General features: G+C 32.9%; 4 protein-coding genes across 10 annotated transcripts in view; 1 reads left to right on the top strand and 3 right to left on the bottom strand.

Moving 5' to 3' along the window:
- LOC128987083 (acetylcholine receptor subunit beta-type lev-1-like) overlaps positions 1-424 on the bottom strand; it is a 30,206-nt gene extending 29,782 nt beyond the window's left edge. The window contains exon 1 of the mRNA XM_054407783.1: positions 328-424. Coding sequence (XP_054263758.1) covers positions 328-415 — 88 coding nt within the window. The 5' untranslated portion in view covers positions 416-424. The remainder of the gene's footprint in view (positions 1-327) is intronic.
- A 1,875-nt stretch (positions 425-2,299) lies between these two features.
- On the bottom strand, positions 2,300-5,553 carry LOC128983567 (uncharacterized). 2 transcript variants are annotated; one of them, XR_008489868.1, is made up of 3 exons: positions 5,429-5,553; positions 3,469-3,574; positions 2,300-2,582 (listed from the first exon to the last, which is right to left on the bottom strand). XR_008489868.1 is itself a non-coding variant. In XM_054402886.1 (3 exons), exons 1-3 carry the CDS (start codon positions 5,454-5,456, stop codon positions 2,386-2,388), a joined length of 336 nt encoding a protein of 111 aa, XP_054258861.1. In that variant the 5' UTR covers positions 5,457-5,534; the 3' UTR covers positions 2,300-2,385. The 2 variants fall into 2 exon arrangements, 1 of the variants encoding a protein (XP_054258861.1); XM_054402886.1 differs by having other exon boundaries at positions 5,424-5,534.
- Positions 5,554-6,349: 796 nt separating this feature from the next.
- On the top strand, positions 6,350-14,474 carry LOC128987075 (leucine-rich repeat-containing protein 15-like). The gene is made up of 4 exons (XM_054407769.1): positions 6,350-6,442; positions 10,054-11,235; positions 12,342-12,569; positions 12,630-14,474. Exons 2-4 carry the CDS (start codon positions 10,187-10,189, stop codon positions 12,637-12,639), a joined length of 1,287 nt encoding a protein of 428 aa, XP_054263744.1. The 5' UTR covers positions 6,350-6,442; positions 10,054-10,186; the 3' UTR covers positions 12,640-14,474.
- Positions 14,475-16,078: 1,604 nt separating this feature from the next.
- LOC128987045 (disks large-associated protein 5-like) overlaps positions 16,079-23,153 on the bottom strand; it is a 52,285-nt gene continuing 45,210 nt past the window's right edge. For 5 of the 6 annotated variants that reach the window (XM_054407716.1, XM_054407740.1, XM_054407757.1 and 2 more), the window contains 4 exons: positions 21,093-21,185; positions 18,463-18,684; positions 16,692-16,759; positions 16,079-16,353 (listed from right to left, as the gene is read on the bottom strand). In XM_054407716.1, coding sequence (XP_054263691.1) covers positions 16,692-16,759; positions 18,463-18,684; positions 21,093-21,185 — 383 coding nt within the window. In that variant the 3' untranslated portion in view covers positions 16,079-16,353. The remainder of the gene's footprint in view (positions 16,354-16,691; positions 16,760-18,462; positions 18,685-21,092; positions 21,186-23,153) is intronic. The other variant, XM_054407731.1, reaches the window with a different exon arrangement.

Genomic DNA, 23,153 nt, shown 5'->3' with positions numbered 1-23,153 from the left:
ACAATTAAACTTGGACCGTTTTATTTTGGAAGTATCATTAATTCCAATGAGCTTAATCTTGGGGGAGCAAGCTGGTCTAGTGGTTAGAGCACAGGACTCCAGTTGCTGAGGTCCCGGGTTCAAATCCCGCCAAATCACCAATGGATTTTATCTAAGTGATAATGCCGTAACTCCTAGTTCTAGCCTGAAGTAATGTGAAAAACAATTCCTGGCTCATGCCTAGCGTCCTTGGACATAAAAAAGAGCTTAATCTCAAATTACAACACACTGTAACTGTATTATAGTGGGAGTATGTTTTATCTATGGTAAAACTAATTCAAATTATACCTGATTCTTCAGAAGATATTGCAGATGTAATAAACCAAGAAAATAAAACAACTGACGAAGTAACAACTAAGCAAAGTATCTTGGACATGATTGTTCCATTGTCTGGCCTACAGGATGCATTATCAACATTTGGAGCTTATCTTCATTTCCTCCGCTTGCTTACAAAACAAAGTGCAGCTTGATATTTATGTTTACATTACATTTATTTTGGTTCGAATACACTTCAATCCAGAAGTAAAATGTGTTATGTGATGGCAAAATTCTATAACACTTTTTGCCCAAACTTATTGCCCTTATTGTTGGAATATATGTTTCCAGTGGGATATTTTGTTTAGTAGGTAAATAGGTAATAGGTGACATGATATTTTTGAGAAATTAGTTTGTTGTGCTTTAAAGTAATTTAACTCAGCCAATTTCAATGAACCCAAAAACAGTTAGATTCCTCATGAGTACAATCCAATGGTACAATTAATTTGAACTTTGACAGCTTTATCTCAGGTGGTACAGTTAGAAAAAAAACTAAAATATAAAAAATTATCATTTTAAACATTACATGTTTTATTTATAAGATTTAAATAAACTTTAAAAATTTTGGCTTATTTCATAATGTTTTGCTGTAGGTACACAATTTTTTAATGTGATAGTCAAACACTGAGAAACAAAATTAGAAGTAATGCCAACTAAAAAGCTTTCCTTTTTAAAAGTTTTTACGTATCACATTATACTAATAGCAAATTAAGTGACCTGGCTCAAAGATAAAAATGTTAAACAAACTTTTGATTCCTTTTCGAACATTGTTGGGCAAACATTTAGCATACAATGCACACACAAGCTTAAATATTAGCTTAATTTATCAAATATATTTGTTTTCTTTGTCCAACAGTTTTAAAGTATTTCCACAGGATTTTAATACATACTGGAATATGTTTCCAAGAGGAACATAGTTTAAGATAAGGTAGCTTGAATGCCATTTCTTTTTAGTTGTTTAGTAACAATACTAAATTTAATCCTCACTATATATTCAAAACATTACCGGTAGTTAGTTTTGTTGATGACATCAACATTTAATATAAATTTCATTTTCATAAAAAAATTACATTCAGCGAAAAAATTCAATGGTATTAAAAATACTAATTAAAACTATTGATGGCTGGTGCTTCAATAACTTAACAAAAAAAGTTTCAAGCAGTGGCGGTCCCAGGGGGGGAAATGGGAGGAATATATCCCCCCCCCCCCCCCCCCCCGAAATATTTGATATTTTATTAGCTAACACAGATACTATTAGCTTGAACATATTTTAGAGCTCAAATATGTATAAAAATATGTTTTTAGGCTTTAAATTCCACATGTTTTTCGGGGGGGAAACCCTGGACCCCCCTTTTTGGAGGGGTATTCCATACCCCCAGACCCCCGGTGCTCATGCCCCCCACCCAAAATGAAATCCTTGGACCGCCACTGGTTCCAACCTACCTTTAAAATGGTAATTTTATGAAATATGTTAGTCCACGCTCAGTTTTATATTATCTAGACCAATAATTACTAAATTTTTTTAAATTTGAAAACATGATCTTAAAACAAAGTCAACTTTTCAATCATACTAGTTTTATTCGTCATAGTCAAAGGTAAGACCTAGACCTAGCATCCAATATAGTTGTATTTTTTCTATTTAAAGGGCTCAGAAGCCAAAAAAAAACAATACATTATAAAATGAGAGTGTTGTAACCCTAAAAAACTGTGGTTTGACATTTTTGTCAATATTTTAGAGCTTTCAAGATACTTTAGTATAATATTTACCTATATAATAGTATTTATATTTCATATTAATAATATTTTGCACAAATTTGTCAAGGATTTGCCAAGAATGCTTTTTGTTTGTACCCCAGTTAATTTCTGTCTTTTTTATGACTAACGAATAGTAATGTTATTTCTGTTGCGGATAATATACAATAACATAATTTTAATAATTCGTGGAACATACTTTTATTGTTTTTTTTTTTTTTTATGAAATATATTGTACCAATGCCATGCCATTTCTTTGCACACAATACAGTTAACACATCATAGGCATTGACGCTGAAGTTTTGTTAGTTTTACACTTCTTGAAGTCCTGTTGGGGAGGAAGTATGGTGGTAGTAATTCCATTTCAACCAGATTCTGTGATGTTGCATCATTTAAGTGTCCACGTAATGGAATCGTCTCATCCAATTCCATACTGCTGCACTGTAATTCCAAAATCCCTCTCTTAGTTTTGATCTCTGAAATCAACAAATCAATGTATGAAACTCTGTGTAATTATGTGTTTGTTTAGTAAACTTTTAAAATATGTAAACTAAAACTTCTACAGTTCAAATATTAAAATATGTTTTATTTATGTAATATACCGGGTGTCCCACGAAGGGGTTTATACGTTTGATTTTATATTACGTGCCCATTCATGCACCGAACTTTTTGAAACTTTACACAGTTTACAAAGTAGGTTCTAAAAATATTCTGGAAAAATTTCAACTCCCTAACCTTAGTAGAAACAAAATGGTGGCATATTGACAAATTTACCAATGTGCTTTCTATAAAAACTACTTTCATGATTTATTATTAGTTATTTATTTATTATTATTATTTATTAGTTATTTGATTCATTTTTAGTTTTCCATTAGGCTATGTTCTAGTTTTTTTTATTTAAAAGTCATATTGCCCTGGAAAGTAACAATAAAAATATTTTATAAAACCAAAAATACCTTTTTTAATGCTTTTAAAGTAACGTTTTTCAATATGCCGCCATTTTGTTTCTACTAAGGTTAGGGAGTTGAAATTTTTCCAGAATATTTTTAGAACCTACTTTGTAAACTGTGTAAAGTTTCAAAAAGTTCGGTGCATGAATGGGCGCGTAATATAAAATCAAACGTTTAAACCCCTTCGTGGGACACCCTATAGATATAATCATTGACTTTGGATTCTAAAGTCCATATGGTCATACCGTCTATAGACCAACTGTAAAGATTTTTTTCTCTTTTAGAGAGCTGAGACTGAAATTATATTTCCTATTTAACATTTTATACATGATGGTTGATGCTATTGGATTAAAGATGCTTTACCTATTTAGTTTATGAGACTAGACTTTTGAAATCCATCTCAATATTTTACCTGGAATGGTGATTACAGAAGCAAAATTTGTAATTGATTTGAAGTGTTGATTGACCTTCACTGAGGCACCTAAGACTTGGTCATTCATGATCAGCGTGGAGAGTTTCTAAAAACAACAACCAATTGTAAAAGTATGAAGTTAGGACAAGCAATGGGGGAAAGATATTAATTTAACTGTGAACTTAAGCCAGCTTATTAGCCAGCCTTTAATTCTCTGCCACTTTGCCAAGTTGAAATGTGTATGAGTGAAAATTTAAAAACGTACGTTTTCAGGAAAAGCACTTTGCAAATTTTTTTCCCCTTTTTTCAAAACTTTTATTATTATTTTTATTTCATTAACATTTTAAGTTTCATAAAATGTCCATGGTAACGCAATATCTTTGGTAGTTTTCTTTTTAAAGAGCATCTTTAGTAGAAAAACACAAAATCCTGTCACGACCATAACGGACGTTTAAATGAATATTAAAAATAGTTAATATTGTTTTTATAACTATGTTTTGCTTTAAACTAATTTACTTTTATGACCATTATACAATAAAAAGGTCACTGAGCTTTTGGTATATTTGGTCTTTCTAGAAAAAAATTTAAAAAACTCATAAAATAGAAAAAAGCCAATAAAATCTTTTTAAGTTTGTATAACTCCGAAAAAACTTACCTGAGACCCGAAAAATCGTTATGTTTGTATAGAGGTGTGCTTCTTTTGTGTATAAAACATTGAAATATGACGATATTTTAATTTTTGAAATTTTTATGATAGAAATCATAAACGTGATGGTCAGGGACAAGCGGTACGGTCGTGAATTGTCTGGAATAATCTAAATCTTTCCAAACAATCCTTCAATTATACTGTTAGTTATAATAAAACTATGTGTTTCAATTGAACTAAACTGTTCAATTTACAATTATATTAAAGTTATTGTCACGACCAAACTAACTATAATCCATAAGGCTGGATTGGTCGTGAAAAAAACCGCGATGGTCGTGAAAATTTGGTCGTGAAATTACGTGTTATTTGGCTCTGTTCTGGCGGTAGCACTGCACCTCATGTTCGAGGATACAAAGTGGACTTCTAGGTTGATCTAGCAATTGAAATATCTTATAAACAAAAATTAACACCATGTCTACTTCATCGAATGACTACGTACGGTCATGGACACACCAAAATTACAAAAAACACAATCTTTCCTTTATTAATCTTGTAATTCCTCCTTTCAACTCGAAACGACCGGCACTACAATCCTGACGTACACCCCGAACTAGTCTCTAAAACCAACTGACTCCATCGACGCCAGGCTTGCCACTGTCGTGCTCCAAAGTTGAAAAATTTTCCCAAATGGTCGTGACGCCAAATCGAGGGACAGACTTATTTTGTCATGGTAGTCAGTCTGCAATGACAATAAAATTATAATATACTCCTTTTTTGTAAGTTTAATAACCATTGACAACATAAAAATATGACTTTATATATTTCGGCATGAATAATTAGTCTAAAAACAGCGTGAAAGTTGGAAAATGTACCTTAGGGACACGTCATGGTCGTGAATTTTGAGACTTTAAAAATACGAAAAAAATACCTAGAACCTATTTAAAACTAAATAAATGTGTGTAACATGTTGCCCCCGTCCCAAAAAATATTAAAACACATAATAATAAACTACAAATCCAGTATCTACGAAGTAAAAGGCCAGGGACATGAAAACGTACGTTTTTAAATTTTCACTCGTATATCAATAGGGTATATACAATCAATAGTTGGCCATTAGCCATAAATTTATCAATTATAGATTCAAGGGATTTTATTCAACATGTTTTACAAAAAATTCTCAAGTTAAAACCCGCTACGCCAATGGAGCTCACTCATGACCATGTGAGTGATGACTTGATTTGATAGTTATTTAGGTAAGAACATAAAGACACTGGTAGAAATGTGTGAAAACCATTAAGCAACGGTATACCTCACCAATACTGTTGTTTGTTGCAAGTTTCATTGATTATTCGGGTTTCAACTCTTGATTATTGGGTATTAATTCTACCTTGAGTACATTTACTGTAAGTGTAAGCAAAGAGTAAATTTATTTTATTTTTAGCTGTCAATTGTTGATTAGACTTTTAATACTTATAAAACTAAGACAAACATTACATGATAACACAATCTGTTTTTAAAATACTTACAAAATTTTTTTAAACTGAACACTATGTAATTTTGAGAAAATGAAAATACCTTGGAAACCAAATTGATGAATTAAAGTAAAACAGCTTCACTGCTGATGTTTAACAGGCAGAATTTGTACAAAGGCAGAAAGGTACTAAGCCTATCACATTTTGTAATGTAGTATTTTGGTAATTTAATCTAAATGTGGTAAAGAAACCATTATTATTGATTTGCAGTAATTAATTTTGTGTTATTGATTTAAAAACCATGGATCATTTATTAAAAAAGCATGGGCGTTGGAAACCAAATAAATTGAAATAAATAATTTTTTCAAAGCGAAGACTCAATGTTTACTATTTAGTATTTTTCATTTTTGAAACCAGCAGATTTCTCAGTATGTTATTTTGAAACACACCAACTAAAAACTTTGAATTACAAAATCATTTCCAAAACCGGCCTAGTGTAGCCCAAATATCTAGTAGTATTCCATTCCTAAACGGGTCTAGCTGGTTCTGGTATTTTGGAATGCACAAACCAAGAGGAAAGACTTATTAGGTTTCAAGGCAGGGACAAATGATATGATCACAGTTTGGCCTCATTGTTGGTATTATCAGGTATACATACAAATCAAGGGATTATGCGGGAGTGATAGCCCAGCCATGTCTACTTGTGTGTCTGTGTGGGTGAGCCAAGCCAAGGTCACATGTGAAAGTGTGTGTTATGTGGTTAGGTAGTTCACTGTTGACTGTCAGTGGCAGCTGGTATAGCCAGCAGCCACACTGTAAACTGTTGATGGCTTTTTGTGTTTGTTTACCTGCCAAGGTGTGTATTCCAACTCAGATTGTGATATTTCGATTGTCTTTAGTGATAACAATTCCAAGATCGGTTGTAAAGTACCTAACTGATGAAGTTTGATATTTCTCAGTTGCTATATCCTGGTGTCTTAATTCCCGATAGGTTACAATTAAAATTTCTAAACTTTGAGTGGAACTGTGTTGCTGAAATTAACCAAGCCACTCTTTTAGTTAGTTTCAAGTAGTAGCTTTGACTAGTAGCTATATTTCTGTTTTTCTTTGGGTTTAGATGAATGGCAATTAGATCTATGTTAAATAATACAGTAGACTGGTTATCACTATATGAATAATGTCTAATAAAAGTGAACTTTGATGTATCTTGTATTATTTTTTTATCATATTTAAATTCCAATAGCATGTCAAAAGTGTATTTATAATGCAATATGTTATTGTCCTATCTAAACTCAAGTCTGTTTTACCTTTGACAACATTCAATAACAATTTTACTTTCTGAAAATGGTAAATAGATGAGTGTAATTATTCCATGTTATCTACTATTTTGTTTTTTAAGTTTCATAATTAACACAGGACTAGTGTTGTGCAAAAGATTTTGCTAAATGTATGGGTCAATCAAATCATTCATTGAGATGGGGCCACCATCCATTTTAACCCGAATATGAGTAAATGATGAGTGTACTGTACAATGATGTGAGATGATAGCTTTGTTACTGACTAAGATCAGCTGTTTCATTAGCTAGAATCATTTATTTAAAACTCAATGATCAGAAACAGCTGGGTCCAGTTGGGTGTAATTATTATATAAGTAGGTACAAATGAAATTAGCCTACAGCTTAAAACTCACATTCCAACATTTTTACCAAATTAAAAGAGAATGAAAATAAAACCAAAATGTCATAAAAATATAGAATACAGTATTTTTCTTTCTACCAGACTTTTTTACTTGATTTTTGTATTTATATTACTTTGATTATTTAAATAAAAGAATGGATCGCTTCATTTTTAATATGTTTTTTAACGAAAACAACAATATTTTGCCTTATAATTTGGGGTGTTGTGATCCCTCTTGACGTCCCTGTAAATCTGCCCTTGGATGAATGCCACAGAAAATGCATACAGTACCTTTCTTTCTACTAAGAACTTCAAAAAGGCTTCACTTCAAAAAAGTGGGAAACCCATCTATAAATTGAAAAAAAGTATACATTAATTATTAATTTAATTCAAATAGCATAAGAGATAACAATATTAAGTAAGTTCTGTATAATAAGGGCAAGCAGAGCAGCTGCTGGACACTGTGATTCTAAAAAAAAAAAAAATGGTACTAAAAGATTTTAATAAGTTTGGATTTTTAGTTGGCAACACTGGACTCCTTCTAAAAATTCTTCTCTATTTGGATTTAAGTGCTGTATATTTGCAATTTATCAAAACATTATAAGGAATCTAATCAATTAAGAAGAGTCATGTTTTTTTCAGGAATAATAATTTTCTGAATTACCATTTACTCCAACAGTTCAGCTTATATATAATACATTGATATAATTTATTTATTTAACAATTACAATTAAATGCAATTTCTCTCAATATTTTGGTTTAGCTGCAAGTGAAGAGGTTTTTTAATGTAGTATTTTAATGAAGTAGACTGATTTTTCAGTAATTAATAGTATAGTTTACGCAACGATAGCGTAAAGATACAGTAGACTACCTCTTATCCGGACTCCTCGCGACTGAGGCCAGTCCGGATAACGGGTTTTCCGGTTAAACCGATGTCCCCAAAAACTATTTAAAACGGACTATTTAAATGTGTATTTGACTTAAATTTAGGAGAGCATTGTATTTAGACACGTGATCACTGGTCTCAAATTATTCCCACGAGAACGGTCGTTTCAGTACCGCCCACTTCCGGTTAAGCCGATTTGCTGATAAAAATTGTCCGATTAAAGAGATGTCATTTCCGCCGAGTGTAATCCGGTTAAACCAATGTCCGATTAAAAAGTGTCCGGATAAGAGGGAGTCTACTGTAGTGTTAACGACACGAGGAGAAAATTTAAGTTAGGAGCCTTGGCGAGTGGTTAAAAACTTCTACGAGTGTCATTAAGACTATTTCCTGAAAAACACAAAAATACGTCAAATAACACTTATAATACATTCGCCTATTGGGTCTGATGATGATAGAAGTGTCCAATCGAAATCGATCACCACTTAAATACCATCTTTCATATGTATTTTAACGTCTTGTGAGTAAACAGTATAAGTATAAATAAATACATTATTATAAGTGTTATTTGACGTATCTTTTGTGCTTTATTCAGCTAATTTAATAACACGTACAATGCTGATCAAGAAGTTATTTAACACTATTAAAGTGAGTTGCGTACACTACTTTACCTACGAACGACAGTGTTTTAATCACTAAAAATCACTACTCATAACTTCTAATAGAGTATGTTTTCGTTTGTAACCACTCATTACCACTGACAGTGATGCAACGAAACATTGTACCAACACTAATTGCACCCCCAAAAATTAAATTGGCTTTAACAGCTGATTAGTTGAACCTCGAATCATTACAATTTTACTTCTTCTCCCTCAACCCTCGAACCGGTCTGTTGTTGTTATGAGTAAAATTATGCTGTGTTATGAAAGTAAACAATGCTGTTATGGGAAACTTTTCAATTCTAAGATCTGAACTGAAACGGCAACTTTAAAATACCCCCGCCGCAGCAAACCTGTAGACTAAGCGAATTTCCATTAACCTGATTGGATTTACACTAAAATGCCTCCATAAAAATAGCACATTTATTTCCTATTTAAATAGAATTAGTTTAACGAGTACTTAGGTTTGCTGCAACAGGGAGGGTAAAAAAATTTTTTTATAAAATGATAATAGTTTAGTAAGAAATAAAAGTATTTTCCAAAATCGATCAAAATATGTTCATAAACAAGCAAACTATAACAGTTGACCTATTCTTCATAAGAATAACATGGGAATTTTAAAATTACAATTTTTTTTAATTTTCTCCGTAAAAATTAGGCGCATAATAACGCTTCAATATACTAATTTGTTTTTTTTAAGCTCTACAGAATGGTTTAAAAAGAAATTGTGAAATTTTGTGTTTTTAGGGTTAAAAATGGGAAAAAACTATTTTTACCCCATAAAACCCCCCATAAACCCCCGTTCCCATAGTCCGATCATGCTGGTTCGCGAACTCATTCAAGTTTATCCCGCCTTACACCTTCAAACCAAATTTTATCAAAATCGGACAAAAATTACTCAAGTTATCGTGCGGATGGACACATATACATATATAAAAATTTGAACGAATGATGTTTTTGGCCTCTGGGGACATCAAAATGAAAAAGTAAATCGGTCCCGGGCTTAGGTCTTACTATGAGACCTACGGTAATAGCTACTTCCCTATAGGGAAATTCGCTAAAAGGTTGTAGGTAAAAAAAATTAAACTTGGCGAGGGCGAGGCCAAAATGTTGTAATTTCTTTAATAAATATATTTGGATTTGAATAAAATAAATACTTATTGAACATTCTAATTCAATACAATTTGTTTTAAAATACAGTATAACGGGATAAATATTCTAGATTATAACTCTATCTTTTTTCCCCAGGGAATCCAACTGGAAGAATGAGGAAAGCCCCTCATGCTAAATATAATATAACATACACCAAGGACCACGATTTAGGTAGATGAAGAGATTTATGATATAATTTAATGTGAGTCTACTTGAGGAGTGTGACAAGATGGAAGTGGTGAATGTATTGTTGATGTTTGTGTCAGCAGTAACCAGTTTAAAGTGTAGAACGTCGGTGGATGTTGGTATAAGATGGACAGTAGACTGTACTGGGATGGATTTGACGTCTGCACCTCCTGGGATGCTTATCCACCCTGTCATAGCATTGAACATGAGCCACAACCGGTTGATACACGTCCAAGAATCTCTGTTCACCAACTGGACTGATATTTTAATTTTAGATCTTTCTTCAAACAGTATACAAACAATCGATCAAAACGCTTTCAAGGGTTTAAGTAGCTTAACAGAGCTCTACCTGAATAACAATTCTATAAAAGTATTATCTTCCAACATAACTAACTATCTATTGAAACTGAAAGTTTTAAGCATAACTTCCAATAAATTAAAAGAGATTGAACCAGCTGTATTTGACTTACTTCCCTCACTGTACAAATTATACTTGAGTAATAACATCGAACTGGGTAGTGATCCAAATAAATTGAGCCCCTTAAAAATGCCGTTGAGTAAAAGTGTTCTTACTTTGGCGATTGAAAATATATCACTAGCAGATATTCCCAAAGACTTATTTGGCGAAGCATCTCACTTGATTTACTTAAATATAGCACTAAACCCATTACGAAACATTACTGATTTGCCAGTAAGCCTGAGGTACTTAAATATTTCTGGAACTTTAATTGAAACTGTATCGAAGGATTCTTTTTCTAACCTTCATTTAGTCCAAAAACTCTCCTTGGAGTCTATGCCCTTACTCAAGGAAATTAAGGCAAATAGTTTCAGTGGTTTGGCAAATATAGAGCAACTTTTCATTAAGAACTGTACAAAGTTGAGTTTTATCTCTGAAAGAGTGTTTAGTGAGTCTCATCCTAAAATGAAGAGAGTTGTGTTATCTCACTGTGCACTGACTACGCTTCCTAGATCTTTGCAGCCTTTGCTGGACCAAACTGAATATTTGGACCTCCGGGACAACCCTTGGACTTGTGACAGTGGTGTGTCTTGGATACTGAACCTCAACGTAGCAAATGTAACATCAGAACTAAAGTAAGTTGACCTACCACTTTAAAACCCATCCTTCTTTTTGTTTTAAGAAGAATGGATTATAATATAAGAATTTTCTGGCTTAGAACAGCTTAGTATTGTGTCAGGATAGTTTGATAAGGAAACCATAGATGAAATAAAAATCCTTCATTTTGACAGACAAATTTAGGGCCACTGGAAGTTAAAGTGTAAGACAAATAATTTAAAATCAAAGGAATTCAATAAACTATAACTAAAACTTTATAGCACCTTTAATAGTATAATAAAGTTATCTAAAAATCAGAAACTAAACTTTATTGCTGAGAATTAAGACTGAGAACAATATAAAATTTTAACTTATTTCAAAATTCAAAATATTTATTCATGATATTACATATGCTCGCCAAATTTAAAAAAACTTGTCTGTGAGGACCAATTGATTCAAAAAGTGTCAAACAAAATTTACAGTATTTTGTTGTTGTTTTTTTCTAAGCAGGCTATAAAAATTATTATGGTTGCTCTAAGGCGGTTTGTGGCAGGCATGTATTTTAAAACAGTATTTGGCAGCAAGACTTAACTCTAAATGCATTATAGTAGTAGTTTACACAACGAATGCGTAAAGATACTGTTAACGACACGAGTAGAAAATTTAAACAATTTAAAACATTTGTACCCAACACTAATTGCACCACTCACAATTGGTCTGAATAGCTGATTAGTTGAAGTTCGAATTTTACTTCCCTCTCAATCCTTGAACCTCATTGGTCCGTTACCCGTGTTGTTATAAGTAAAACTATGCTGTTATGAAAGTAAACAATGCTGTTATGTAAAACTTTTCAATTCTAAGAACTGAACTGAAACTGCTACTTTAAAAAATGGTCGTAGATAAATATCTTAAAGTTAAGCCTCAAAGTGTTTCAAAAGTGTATTAAAGTTAAGGACAAAGTGTTTAATAATTAATTAGTCTAAGCAAATTAAAATTTAGTATTATTGGTAAAAATTTTTGGAGATATTTCAAAACTCAATACTTTAAAATATTTACAGGGAGGGAGAGTTTATGGTTTATTTTATAAATACATAATTTCTATAACTAATCAGTAATCACAACAACACATAAATTTTTTTCACAGATGTGAAAATCCGCCTGAAGCGAGGGGCATGCTGATGGAAGATTACTTCAAACCTAGAACTTTACATCCTCACACTAGCCTCATACGGGCAGCCATCTTAGTTATGTTGGTAGCAGTGCTCGTAGCCAGTGTGGTGGCAATGGTGAAACAGATGAACAAACAGAAGGCGAAGACCTACCGTCAGTTAAACAACATCAAGCTAGAGGACAGGACCACAAGAGTTCTACCATAGATTAAACATACTCCCTTAGGGACTCTAAGGGAGTATGTTTAATCTATGGTTCTACCTTCACTGTAATATAAGCGAGAAATATGGCTTACTGCATATAAACACTTTTACCACCACATACTGTACATATAACTCACCCTAAGTTGAGCTACTGGCGTAACCCATGCAGCGATCTTTGCACATTTTATACTTAAAATTACGTTTTTGTTCTTCCCCAAACACAACAAAATTCACAATAATGAAAATGGCAATACAATTTAATATTTTGATTTGACACCCCACACCTATTTTTTTGTATAACAGCCTGAAAATGTTAGGAGGCTTTTATACTTAAATTTGTATGTCTTTTATAAAGTAATTCAATTTTAAAAGTTTCTTATGTAGCTTTGATTATGTTATCAGCTTGGGACACTGCTATGACGTAATTAAGATTATTTTCCTCATACAACAGCAAAACCGCCGTTTTTAATACATGCGTTGCGGGTCTAAAGTACCGTAGCTTTTACTGTAGGCTTTTTACTCCCTAGGGAGTAAAAAGCTTATTATTCCCTAGAGAGTAAAAGTCAGCTGTTGTAAATGATTGTAAGAAATCACATGCATAAAAATTATTTAGGGCTGTCAATTGATTTAAACAGTTTTAGCTTATTTTTGCATTCTTGTCAATATTTTGACATATCAATGGTATAATGTACAGTAATACAATCATATTAGACTAAACGACCGAATCACTTACTACACAGCTGCTTATTGCATCAGCCAAATTTAAAACAAATTGAAAGTTGTTTTGAAAGGTTATATTTACATAAAAAGAATTGTTGTTTCCTAACTTTGTTTGTTATTGTATTAATGTTGCTTTATGACGAAAAATATAGTTCATCACCTGGGAAAAAGGTGTCTTTTCAACCCTCACTCATTTTCCATTCTTGAGCTCGGATCAAAAAGAGTCACTTTATTCCCTAGTGATGAAATATACTAGTATTTTTATAGGACCATTTACTTTAAACCATTGACTATTGGATACTAAAGTAGACATCCCATCTATATAAAACAGCTTTTGCCAATTTCTTTATAAAACAAGAACATAGTTGTGTGAGCCAGGTACAGAATGCAATAGTGTATACAATTATTTTCCCTACCTTATTTTTGGGTCATAACAGTTGCTATAGCTCACAATAAGCCGTTCCATCAGTTTGACTTAGTAAATCAACGGTATCAGCAATCTGACACATACTTTTTCCTATTAGCTTGTCAACAACCTTTATCATGGGTAAGCGGTGGGAGTAACTATGATATTTTATAGGGAAAATTACAAAAATTGCAATAACTTTTGAATTGTAGTTTTTACAGCAACAGGGGTTGTACTGTTAAGAATTATAAGGACCATAACATGCTAATTTTAATCAATACTGGCTTTTTTCAAAGATCAGTTTTCTGTTATTTTATGGAATTAAGGTAAAAGAACATAAGCTACAATAACTGTTGAACCGTAATTTATACAGCAATTCTGCTACAACAATTCCCTTAGGTTGCAATTCTCCTAGGTTGGAATTTTCTTAGGTTCAATTAGGTTGGAATTTCCTTAGATGCAATTCTGCTTAGGTTTTATAAGTAATTTTGTTGTACAATTTTGTTCAGAATTTAAAAGACTATAAAATAGGTTTTTATGAGAAAATCACTATAAAAATTTCAAAAAATGAAAAATGCCTTGAGTTACCATGTACCTACATTAGATTAGTACCTACATTCCAAATTTCAACAAACTCAGACTACAGGTGTTGTCTGTAGCTCTACACACACATACAGACAAACATCAGTTCGAAAACCACTTTTTTTAATTCAGGGGGACCCAAAACGAGTGTACCCTCTCAGAACTCTAGCTAGAATTTTTTTTCAATTTTCAAATTTAGAAATCATGGGGATGGAATGCCTAGTTGTATCAATAGTCAAAGCTTTAAACTTAGTGATCAAGGATAGCTTTTCTCAGGATCGAACTGGTCGCCTTGTTGTTGTTTAACTAGACGAGTGCTACAACTACTCATGCAAAGAACCAGTGAAATATTGTGTTAGATATAAGCATAAATTTAAAGGAAAATCTATTTGGCTATCAAGTAGTTTCATGGTTTTCCTTAGAGATAGAGATAAGCTAGATTACCGAAAAAAGGGTATCATATATTAAATAAAACAGGTCACATAACATATCACTGGGAATTTCTTCTGATATGGGACTTCTTCCAAGGAGATTGAGGGTTTGAAAATCTCTGCTTTGCTAGCTTAACTCAACCTCTTTCTAGATAAACTTCTAAATGCCAGATGTTGAATTAGCATATTTAGTGAAGTTTCTGCTACTTGTTCTGAGTTAATGTCTCGTTTAATGTGCAGCAACGGAGAAAACAGAGTACACTGCTTTATCACCTCAACAACATTCAACCAAAAAGCCGATTTTTGTTAAAAAGGTTTTTTGGATTTATTAAAAAAATACAACATGTATGAAATAAAATAAAAAGCCTACAGTCATATTTTTAATACCATTTAATTGGCAATTAATTTCCATCATCAATGATTTATCTCAGTTTTACAGCAATATTTCAAGGTGCATAAATTATAAAAAAAAAAGTCCCGAGCCAAGAGCGGGCCAAACAGCTAGTCCTTTACATTGAAACGTGAAGTGGTTTGTTGCCATAATGTTTTGAATAAAACACTTGATGGTTTCGTTGTTCTTCATTTGAAGGACGGATAATTTTTAAAAGAATGGACTGTCGAAAACGGCATAAATAATGAAGCGTCGTCTTCATCCATCTTGGAACAGACATTAAAAAGTGAGGCATTAGTGTGGACAGCTGAAAGGCATGCCTCGAAGGGCATGCATTGAATATTGAATTGCTGTAATAAATAAGGTTAAAAAGTTATCGCAAATTTGTGATTTTCCGTATAAAATGTCATAGCTACTCCCACAGCTTACCCATGATAAAGGTTGTTGACAAAATTATGGGAGAAAGTATGTGTCAGATTGCTGATACCGTTTATTTTTTTATTTTATTTTTTTTTTAGGTGGCGTACTGCTATCCCAAGTGGGTGATAGCAATGTCCAACACAATTCATTGGGATAATTTTGAAACCATAACATGACCAAAATAGTTGGCTAGAGCCTAAATAAAGATGGAAATAGGTTTGGAGAGAAAGGGCTTATTGCCTGAGAATAGGTGTGAGAAAGGATAGGATAAGCCTGCTTACCCTATCCTTTCTCACACCTATTCTTAAAGATGGAAATAATTAGCTTTCATATTTTATAAGATGCATCATAAGGTTATGACTGATGTAAGTTATGCAAATTTTTTCACAGTAAAAATAACTCATCTATTATAGTGTTCAAACAATCTGTTTAGACAATTAAGTAAAACTAATAGGTATAGGATGTATAAAAACTCTGTAAATTAACATTTTAAGACTTTATTTCCAACTCTCTACTACATATAACTACAATAAAAAATATATTTTGGCTTACAAAGTGTTCCTTTTCAAAATTTATTTTTAATAAAAACGTATCAATATATAAAAACAGCAATAATATGCCATATAAAATATCATGAATAATATACCGTACCTCAAACAATTGTGACAACAAGTTTTCAACAAATAACATAAACAATCATCAATGCAAGTTTTAAGAAATAGTGCTTGAAGACAAAAAGATTTAAAGTTCAATCAGTAAAGAAATGTTGATATCCCATTTAATACATGAAATACTAGTACTCTTTTATTTTATACTAGCAGAAACTGCTTCATCTGAAAAACAAACAAAGGTGTTGGTAAACAAGAAATGTAAATCAAACTAATGCAATTTTTAATCTATGAAGATGATTTAAAAATGCAAATGGAGGGGAATTTTTTCGCACAGTTTGGGAACAACGAACGGCATTGTTTGTCCTGACGCCTCAATAATGCAGCTCATTCAAACAAAAACTCTAGACAAATGCAATGCAATTCAAATACATAGCTTTTTTTAACTTGATCAAATTGACACCCTCAAAAGTGCGTTAACTTTTTTCTCTCGTTTGGAAGTGTCATTTTGCTCTTTAGTTGCACGATCAACTTTATACTATACTGATTATCAAATAACTTACTTACGAATCTGTTTGCAATTTCCTGTAAGGCGTGGATGGCAGCTTGAAAGATACTTTTTCATCAGCTTCTGAAAATACACATAACTTTAAGTACAAACAAAGACTAAAGAAAAATAAAAGGGTTTTAAGTTTTAAGAAACCCAAGTAAATAAAAAAGATAATAATAACTGGTCAGTAACAAAATCTGGTTTATAAAATTTAACCAAAGTAATTTTGCAATTGAAAAATAATTTGTATTCCAGAGGGAAGATTCTTTTCCTACAGTCACCCGACAAAGTTGGCTTCCTTTTACTGTTTATAGTACAGAAAGCTGCTAATTGCTGCATATTTATACTTTGTCGTACGGTTTAAACTTTGGCGCACATCAGAATTCCAACGAAACAACACAAAACAGCGTGGTTCTATTATGCACGTAATCCGTGTACACTTGGAAATAGGTTGGCAACACTTAAAGATACTATGAGCAGCTGATTGACTATTATAACTACGATTTAACCCATCATTTCGTGTTTATAGTTTCGGTATTTCTGAACTTTCTGGACTTTTCTTTTAAACGCTTTTAAAACATTCCTACGATCTTAATAAACAAGAAAATACATTTAAAAAATTTTTTAGGTGCGGAAACCACTTCAAATTACAAAAACATACGGAAATATTTTTTTTAAGACGCGGAGCACATTGCTTGCCGTAGAAAAAATAGCAAAGTGATACGGACCGGTGACTACTTTCTCTAGGGCACCTATTTGTGTTGCCAGCTGAACCTAAAAATGTATAGTATTGTATAGTATTTTAAAGACTAATTATTTATATGCTTTATAGTGACTGTAGGAAAAATATAATGTGTAACACGAGTGGAAAATGGCCTTTGCTGCACTCGAGTTTGCACTCGTGATCATTCCGCACTCGTCTACGGCTCGTGCATAAACGTTGCTCTCGTGTGCAGCAAAGTACCACTTTGCTCACTAGTTACACAAATAACTATTTCTCAATATTAAAAATGTTATCAGTTATTTTTTCTTTGCGAAAATTGTTGCAAATCAGGTCTTGTAAATAAATTAAATTCTTAAAATTTTTAGCGAATTTGACATAATATTTTATTGTTTTTATAACAAGGTGTTGGTTGCAAAAATCATATTTTTACGTTTACTCTTAAAACATTAAAATGACCACTGTGATAGACCAATAACAACTGTTGATAACACAGACGACAGTCATATGAGACTACGCCAGCACATCGTGACCATAGCCTTGTTCAGTCTACTTGCGGTCCTGCCCGCAGCAATGCAATTGTATCAGGAAACGCAACAAAAATAAAGTAAGACATCTTTAAATTAAAACTGTAACATGCACACCACAACTGACCGTATCACAACAAAAACAGTCCATAAGATACAAAAGAAAATTGTAGTAGTGTGTACGGTGTTACTTCTTATCTCAGTGAAAATGATATCGTATACAGTAAAACCTATTATATTCAGTATAAACGGGACCAGGGTCATAACGGTTAACAAATAACCTGATAAATCAATTTGACCGATTTTTGAGATGTATACATTTTAAAAATTCACTCAGAAAGTCTCTGCAATATCTGCAATACAGGAGCGTGTTGTTGTTGCGTTTCCTTTGCAAAGGCTTTTTTTTTATCTTGTCTGGAAAAAAGCTCAGAGAAAAGTTAATCTCGCTTGAACTAACAAGATTTTTTTAATCTCGCAAAGTCTCAAAATTTGAGATCCGCCTATCCCTAAAAATTATTAAACAATTGGTAATTTACCTCGGTCAAATGTAACTTTCCTGGTCAGTCGAGGGGTGCGTCTTCTTGGTGATGCATGTTCAGCAGGTATTGAGCTTGAAGGACCATAAGTAGTTTGTCTTCGTTTAGCAGCTTTTTTTGGCATTTCAGTGACACTGTTTTCACTGATTGTAAGGACACTTGGTCTTAAAGAAAACCTTACTCTGGATGTACTTGGTTTAGTAGTTTCTTCCGAATTACTTTCTGTAATAACAAATAGATCAATAACCAAATTGATTATTATAATGTTCTAACAACATTTGGATGATATATTTTGCTGAGAGAATCTCTGATCTACTTATTACATTGAAAAAAGACATTCCCCTTTCGCAGCAAACATGTAGACCAAAGATACACACAGAACTGTTAATTTGTACAGTTGTAGAGTTTCCAGGCTTCTCTAGATCAAGTCTCTCTCATCAAAACCATTTTGATTGTTTCAAAACTCAACCAAATGGACTTTGGTTTAGGTGTGTAATGTTCTATTTTATAAATTCAAAGTTATCAAAGTTTGAGAGAATATTTAGTTGCAAAAGAATTAATTCTACAAGGTAACTTCATTTTTCTATTTTAAATAACATGTACCTCCTAAAGTTTGTATTTTCATTTGTAACTTTTTAGTCTATGTGTTTTACATATTTAGTTATAGTGCCTCTTGCCTTGTACTTTGTGTAGGGTCCATACACATATTAGGCTAGGATTATACTAGGACGCTGGCGTCCGAGAGGCTAGCGTCCGGGACGCTAACGGGGCATTAAATCAAATGGGGGCGATTATACTATGGATGCTAGCGTCGGATGCTAAAAAGAGCCACCGGACGCTCGAAGCTATTACCGTAGGTGACATGGTAAGACCTAGGCCCGGGACCGATTTACTTTTTCATTTTGATGTCCCCAGAGGCCATAAACACCACCTGTTCGTATAGATTTAAATATTATATATATGTCTGTAAACGCGATAACTGGAGTAACTTTTGTCATATTTTGAAGAAATTCTGTTTTAAGGTGAGGGGGGGGGATAAACTTGAATGAGTTCGCGAACCAGCATGAATAGACCTTGGGAACGGGGTTTTATGTGCTAAAAAAGGGGGTTTGTAATTTTTGGCCCATAAAACTGAAAAATTCCCAATTTCTCTCTAGACAATTTTAATGAGCTTAAAAACAAATAATTTAGTATATTTAAGTGTTTTTGTACTGTTATTAGTTATGGAGAAATTTAAAAAAAGAGTATATTAAAAATTGCCATGTTATTGTTATAGAAAATGTTGTTATGTGTTGGAATTTGCTTGTGTATGGATATATTTTGATTAAACTTGGACGATTTGTTTTACTAAGCTAATGATACAGTATTTTACTAAAAACACACTTTATTAGCCCCCTTAAAGCATCAAACCTTGGTACTCGTTAAACCTAATGTTATTTAAATAGATATAAACAAAAAGTGACTAAACATTGAAATAAAATGGCAGTCCGAGAGGCTAGCATCCCAACACAAATCACGTCATTTTTCGGCTCGAGGTGGGACGCTAGCCTCTCGGACGCCAGCATCCCGGACGCCAGCGTCCTAGTATAATCCTAGCCTTATGTAACACACTTAAGGGGAGGAGGGGGTATAGCATAGCATTGTTGCGTTATATGGGGGAGGGGGAGGGGGTTTGGCTCAATGTTACGTAACGCACACATTAATAATCAAAATTATATCTAATTCAGTTAGTTATACAAAAAGATACGTCCACGTATCTTTTTATTCTTCATTATCAGTAACAATCTTGTTTGTTTGTATCTATATTGCTTTTATCATATAAAGATTATCAAGCAAAAGTCAATACAAGTTTAATGATTTATTTAAATCCATATTACACTGGTAAAATTAGGCTTAAGCTGTTATTAAAGCCCTATTATTAAAGCCCACTATCATCTAGTTACGTAACGCAAGGGTCGTGGGGGAGGGGGTTTGCTCAAGCGTTACGGTGCGTTACATGGCGGAGGGGGGGGGGGGGGTTAAAATGACGAAAAAGGTTGTTATGTAATATGTGTATGGCCCCGTATTTTTTTACAGTAAAGAAATTCTGATTCTGATTCTAAAGTTACTTTCTTTGCATTTGTAATTTTGTTTGTTAAAATAAATTGATTGTCGTTTAGTTTTGAAATAGTATATGTCTAATCTTAGCCCATGTACTTGAAACTTCAAATGCTTAGCACTTAGCATCAATTCCATTATTTATTCAACTCCGCTCACAGAAGAAGTGTTTATAATTTAGGATTTGGCTGGCTACAGAAACTTTTAATATGAACACATCCTAGAGACAAGCAGTTTTTGTTTGTTTTTAAATCACTCTCAAGAAATTTGTTAAGAATATACTATTGTGTCTCAAGAGCTAGGCCTATCTGCCAGTAAACTGTGTAAGGTTAATTTTAAACAAATCTATTTTCTTTTTTTAAATTTATTTATTTACAGTACTAATACTAAAAATCCTTGACTTGATTAAATAAAAACCAATACTAGCCCAATCCTATCTCATCCTCATAGTAATAGAGTATAACAAAGACTGAACAAGTCCTTCTATATTTAAATTTTAAATGTACATGGTTTATTCTGTTAAAAAGGTTTACCAGTTTTCCGGTTCTGTTCACTTGTAGATGGTGAAAACTTTAAAACTTTCATTGAACGTCTTGTTTTTGGTGAGTGACTGCATATGTTTCTGCCTGAAAATTATTGCTATACTGTACCATTTTATTTACAACTTTATTTTTATCTAGATATCATTAAAATAAACTTTCGTAGTGATAAAGCTGAATACAAACCATCTGGTAATTAAACAAACATATTACATTCTGCATCAGCTATTTGGAGTGCACCACTTCTTATCATCACAGTTCCTACAATTAGCTGGATTCATATCCAGCTAAGGTAGTCTACCCATCATATCACTCTTTCTTTGTTTGCAGTGCAGTGTTAAAATGGGTGCTGTACCACCAGCTACCATGGGTAGCTGTGAGATGAACTTTCACAACCAGATTTTGTAGGCAATTATCACAAGCCACTTGAAGTATCTCGTCAGTAGGCCTACTGTGATTTTTACGTCAAAGGAGTGATGAGTAAAGGCCTGACACTTCACTGCAGACAAAGTAACAAGAGATATGATACCCAGGCTAGCATAGCTGGATGCGTACCAGGGACCCTCTGTGTAGCTAGGATGGCAGCAAACGCCCCACCCCAATTGTCACTGTTGCAAAAGTCTGTTCCTTCCTCGTAAGGAGTAAAAAAAAGTATAATTATTTATCACAAATACTGGAATTTGCGGGTTCAAGAACTTGGAAAGATTGAGAATTCACAAAAACCCTTACTTAATCATGTTAAAATGCTTACTAATAATCTTGAGGAATAAATAAATAATTCACAGAACCAGAACATAATAATCAGTAAATAAATATATACCGTGACAAATAGACACACTCATGGTAAAGCTGACACCGAAAAATATTAGGGGTCTGCGATGCACCGAAAAAGTCGGTACGTAAGATTCAGGCCTAATTACTGCCTTCGGTTCAATACAACATTTTACTTGGTACAAATTCCTTCAGTACAGACAATAATAATTAACTACTTTCAATTAACTATCATAGTCAAAGGTAGTTGGTAAAGAGCACATAAAACGTTTATCAGATGTTTGTTTATGATTTTCAAAATGTACTACCAGGGTAATGATGCCATAAAACCCCATTATCAGTCCCAAATCCACTAATATTTTATCACGACAATAATGTTGGTGTATTCAAGGTCAAATCAAGTAGGCCTACTTCCAAGAACTCGTCGAGTCAGTAGTTTAGCTAAGTTTTGTCACTTTTATTCCTTTGACTTCCATTATTTATTTCTAGCGTAGTTATTATGAGATGCCAAACATATTTTATCCTGAAAATAATAGTTTTATAGTGGCTGTTAAGTTTCAACTCTAACTCAGTCAGTATTTTCATCGTGAAGCTGGTCATTAGTGCCTACTGCTATAAAACTTTTAAAATGGTTTCATATTTAACTTTAACCTAACTAACTAAGCTACAGTCTTATTTTACAAGTAAAAAATTTAGTTTCTTAATCCTTTCCTTTTAGTTCGTTAAGTTATAAAAATAGTTTTTATAGATTTTGATATTATATCTTTCAAATGACAAAATCACAAGGTTGTTGTTTGCATTATTTTTTAAAGACAATAATATGTTTTTTACATACTTCAGTCAAATAGTCCAAAAATGATATTGCTCAACAGCTTACATGTTTCGTTGCGAAGACAACATTATCAAAGCTTGCAACTCGTCAAAAACACGTTTAAAACACGAACACGAACACAGAAAACATTAATACGGTATGAATACACGATTGACATTTATATAGCGCTATCATAATACTGATTTGGTCCGGCGCGGCGCGGGGCTGGTAGCAGACTGGAGGTTTCGATCAGCTGTTCCTGAGTTTAATATTGTATTAAAAATCGAGTGAGACTGGAACTGTAATTTTTCGTTAAGGATGTGGTCCTTACACTGTTCGTCATTATAAATTGTATAAATCCCGAACTCCTCCAAGGTGTCAAGTTTGCTACCTTTCCCACAGACATGAAGAATTTTGAACAGTGTAAGGACCACACCCTTAACGAAAAATTACAGTTTCAGTCTCACTGGATT

The sequence above is a fragment of the Macrosteles quadrilineatus genome, unplaced genomic scaffold (assembly GCF_028750875.1).
Source record: "Macrosteles quadrilineatus isolate MER2022 unplaced genomic scaffold, UCM_ALF_1.0 Scaffold_1__1_contigs__length_201487025, whole genome shotgun sequence".
Lineage (NCBI taxonomy): Eukaryota > Metazoa > Arthropoda > Insecta > Hemiptera > Cicadellidae > Macrosteles > Macrosteles quadrilineatus.
Note: the sequence above shows the minus strand (reverse complement) of the source record. Positions and strands in the feature narration are given on the sequence as shown.

Coding starts and splice junctions, on each gene's coding strand:
- LOC128983567 (XM_054402886.1), bottom strand. CDS start 5,456: ATGAAACTTGCAACAAACAACAGTATTGGTGAG. Junction 3,575..5,423: donor CAAACAACAGTATTGGTGAG/GTATACCGTTGC, acceptor TGTTGTTTTTAG/AAACTCTCCACGCTGATCAT. Junction 2,583..3,468: donor TTCTGTAATCACCATTCCAG/GTAAAATATTGA, acceptor TGTTGATTTCAG/AGATCAAAACTAAGAGAGGG.
- LOC128987075 (XM_054407769.1), top strand. CDS start 10,187: ATGGAAGTGGTGAATGTATTGTTGATGTTTGTGTCAGCAGTAACCAGT. Junction 11,236..12,341: donor AATGTAACATCAGAACTAAA/GTAAGTTGACCT, acceptor TTTTTTTCACAG/ATGTGAAAATCCGCCTGAAG.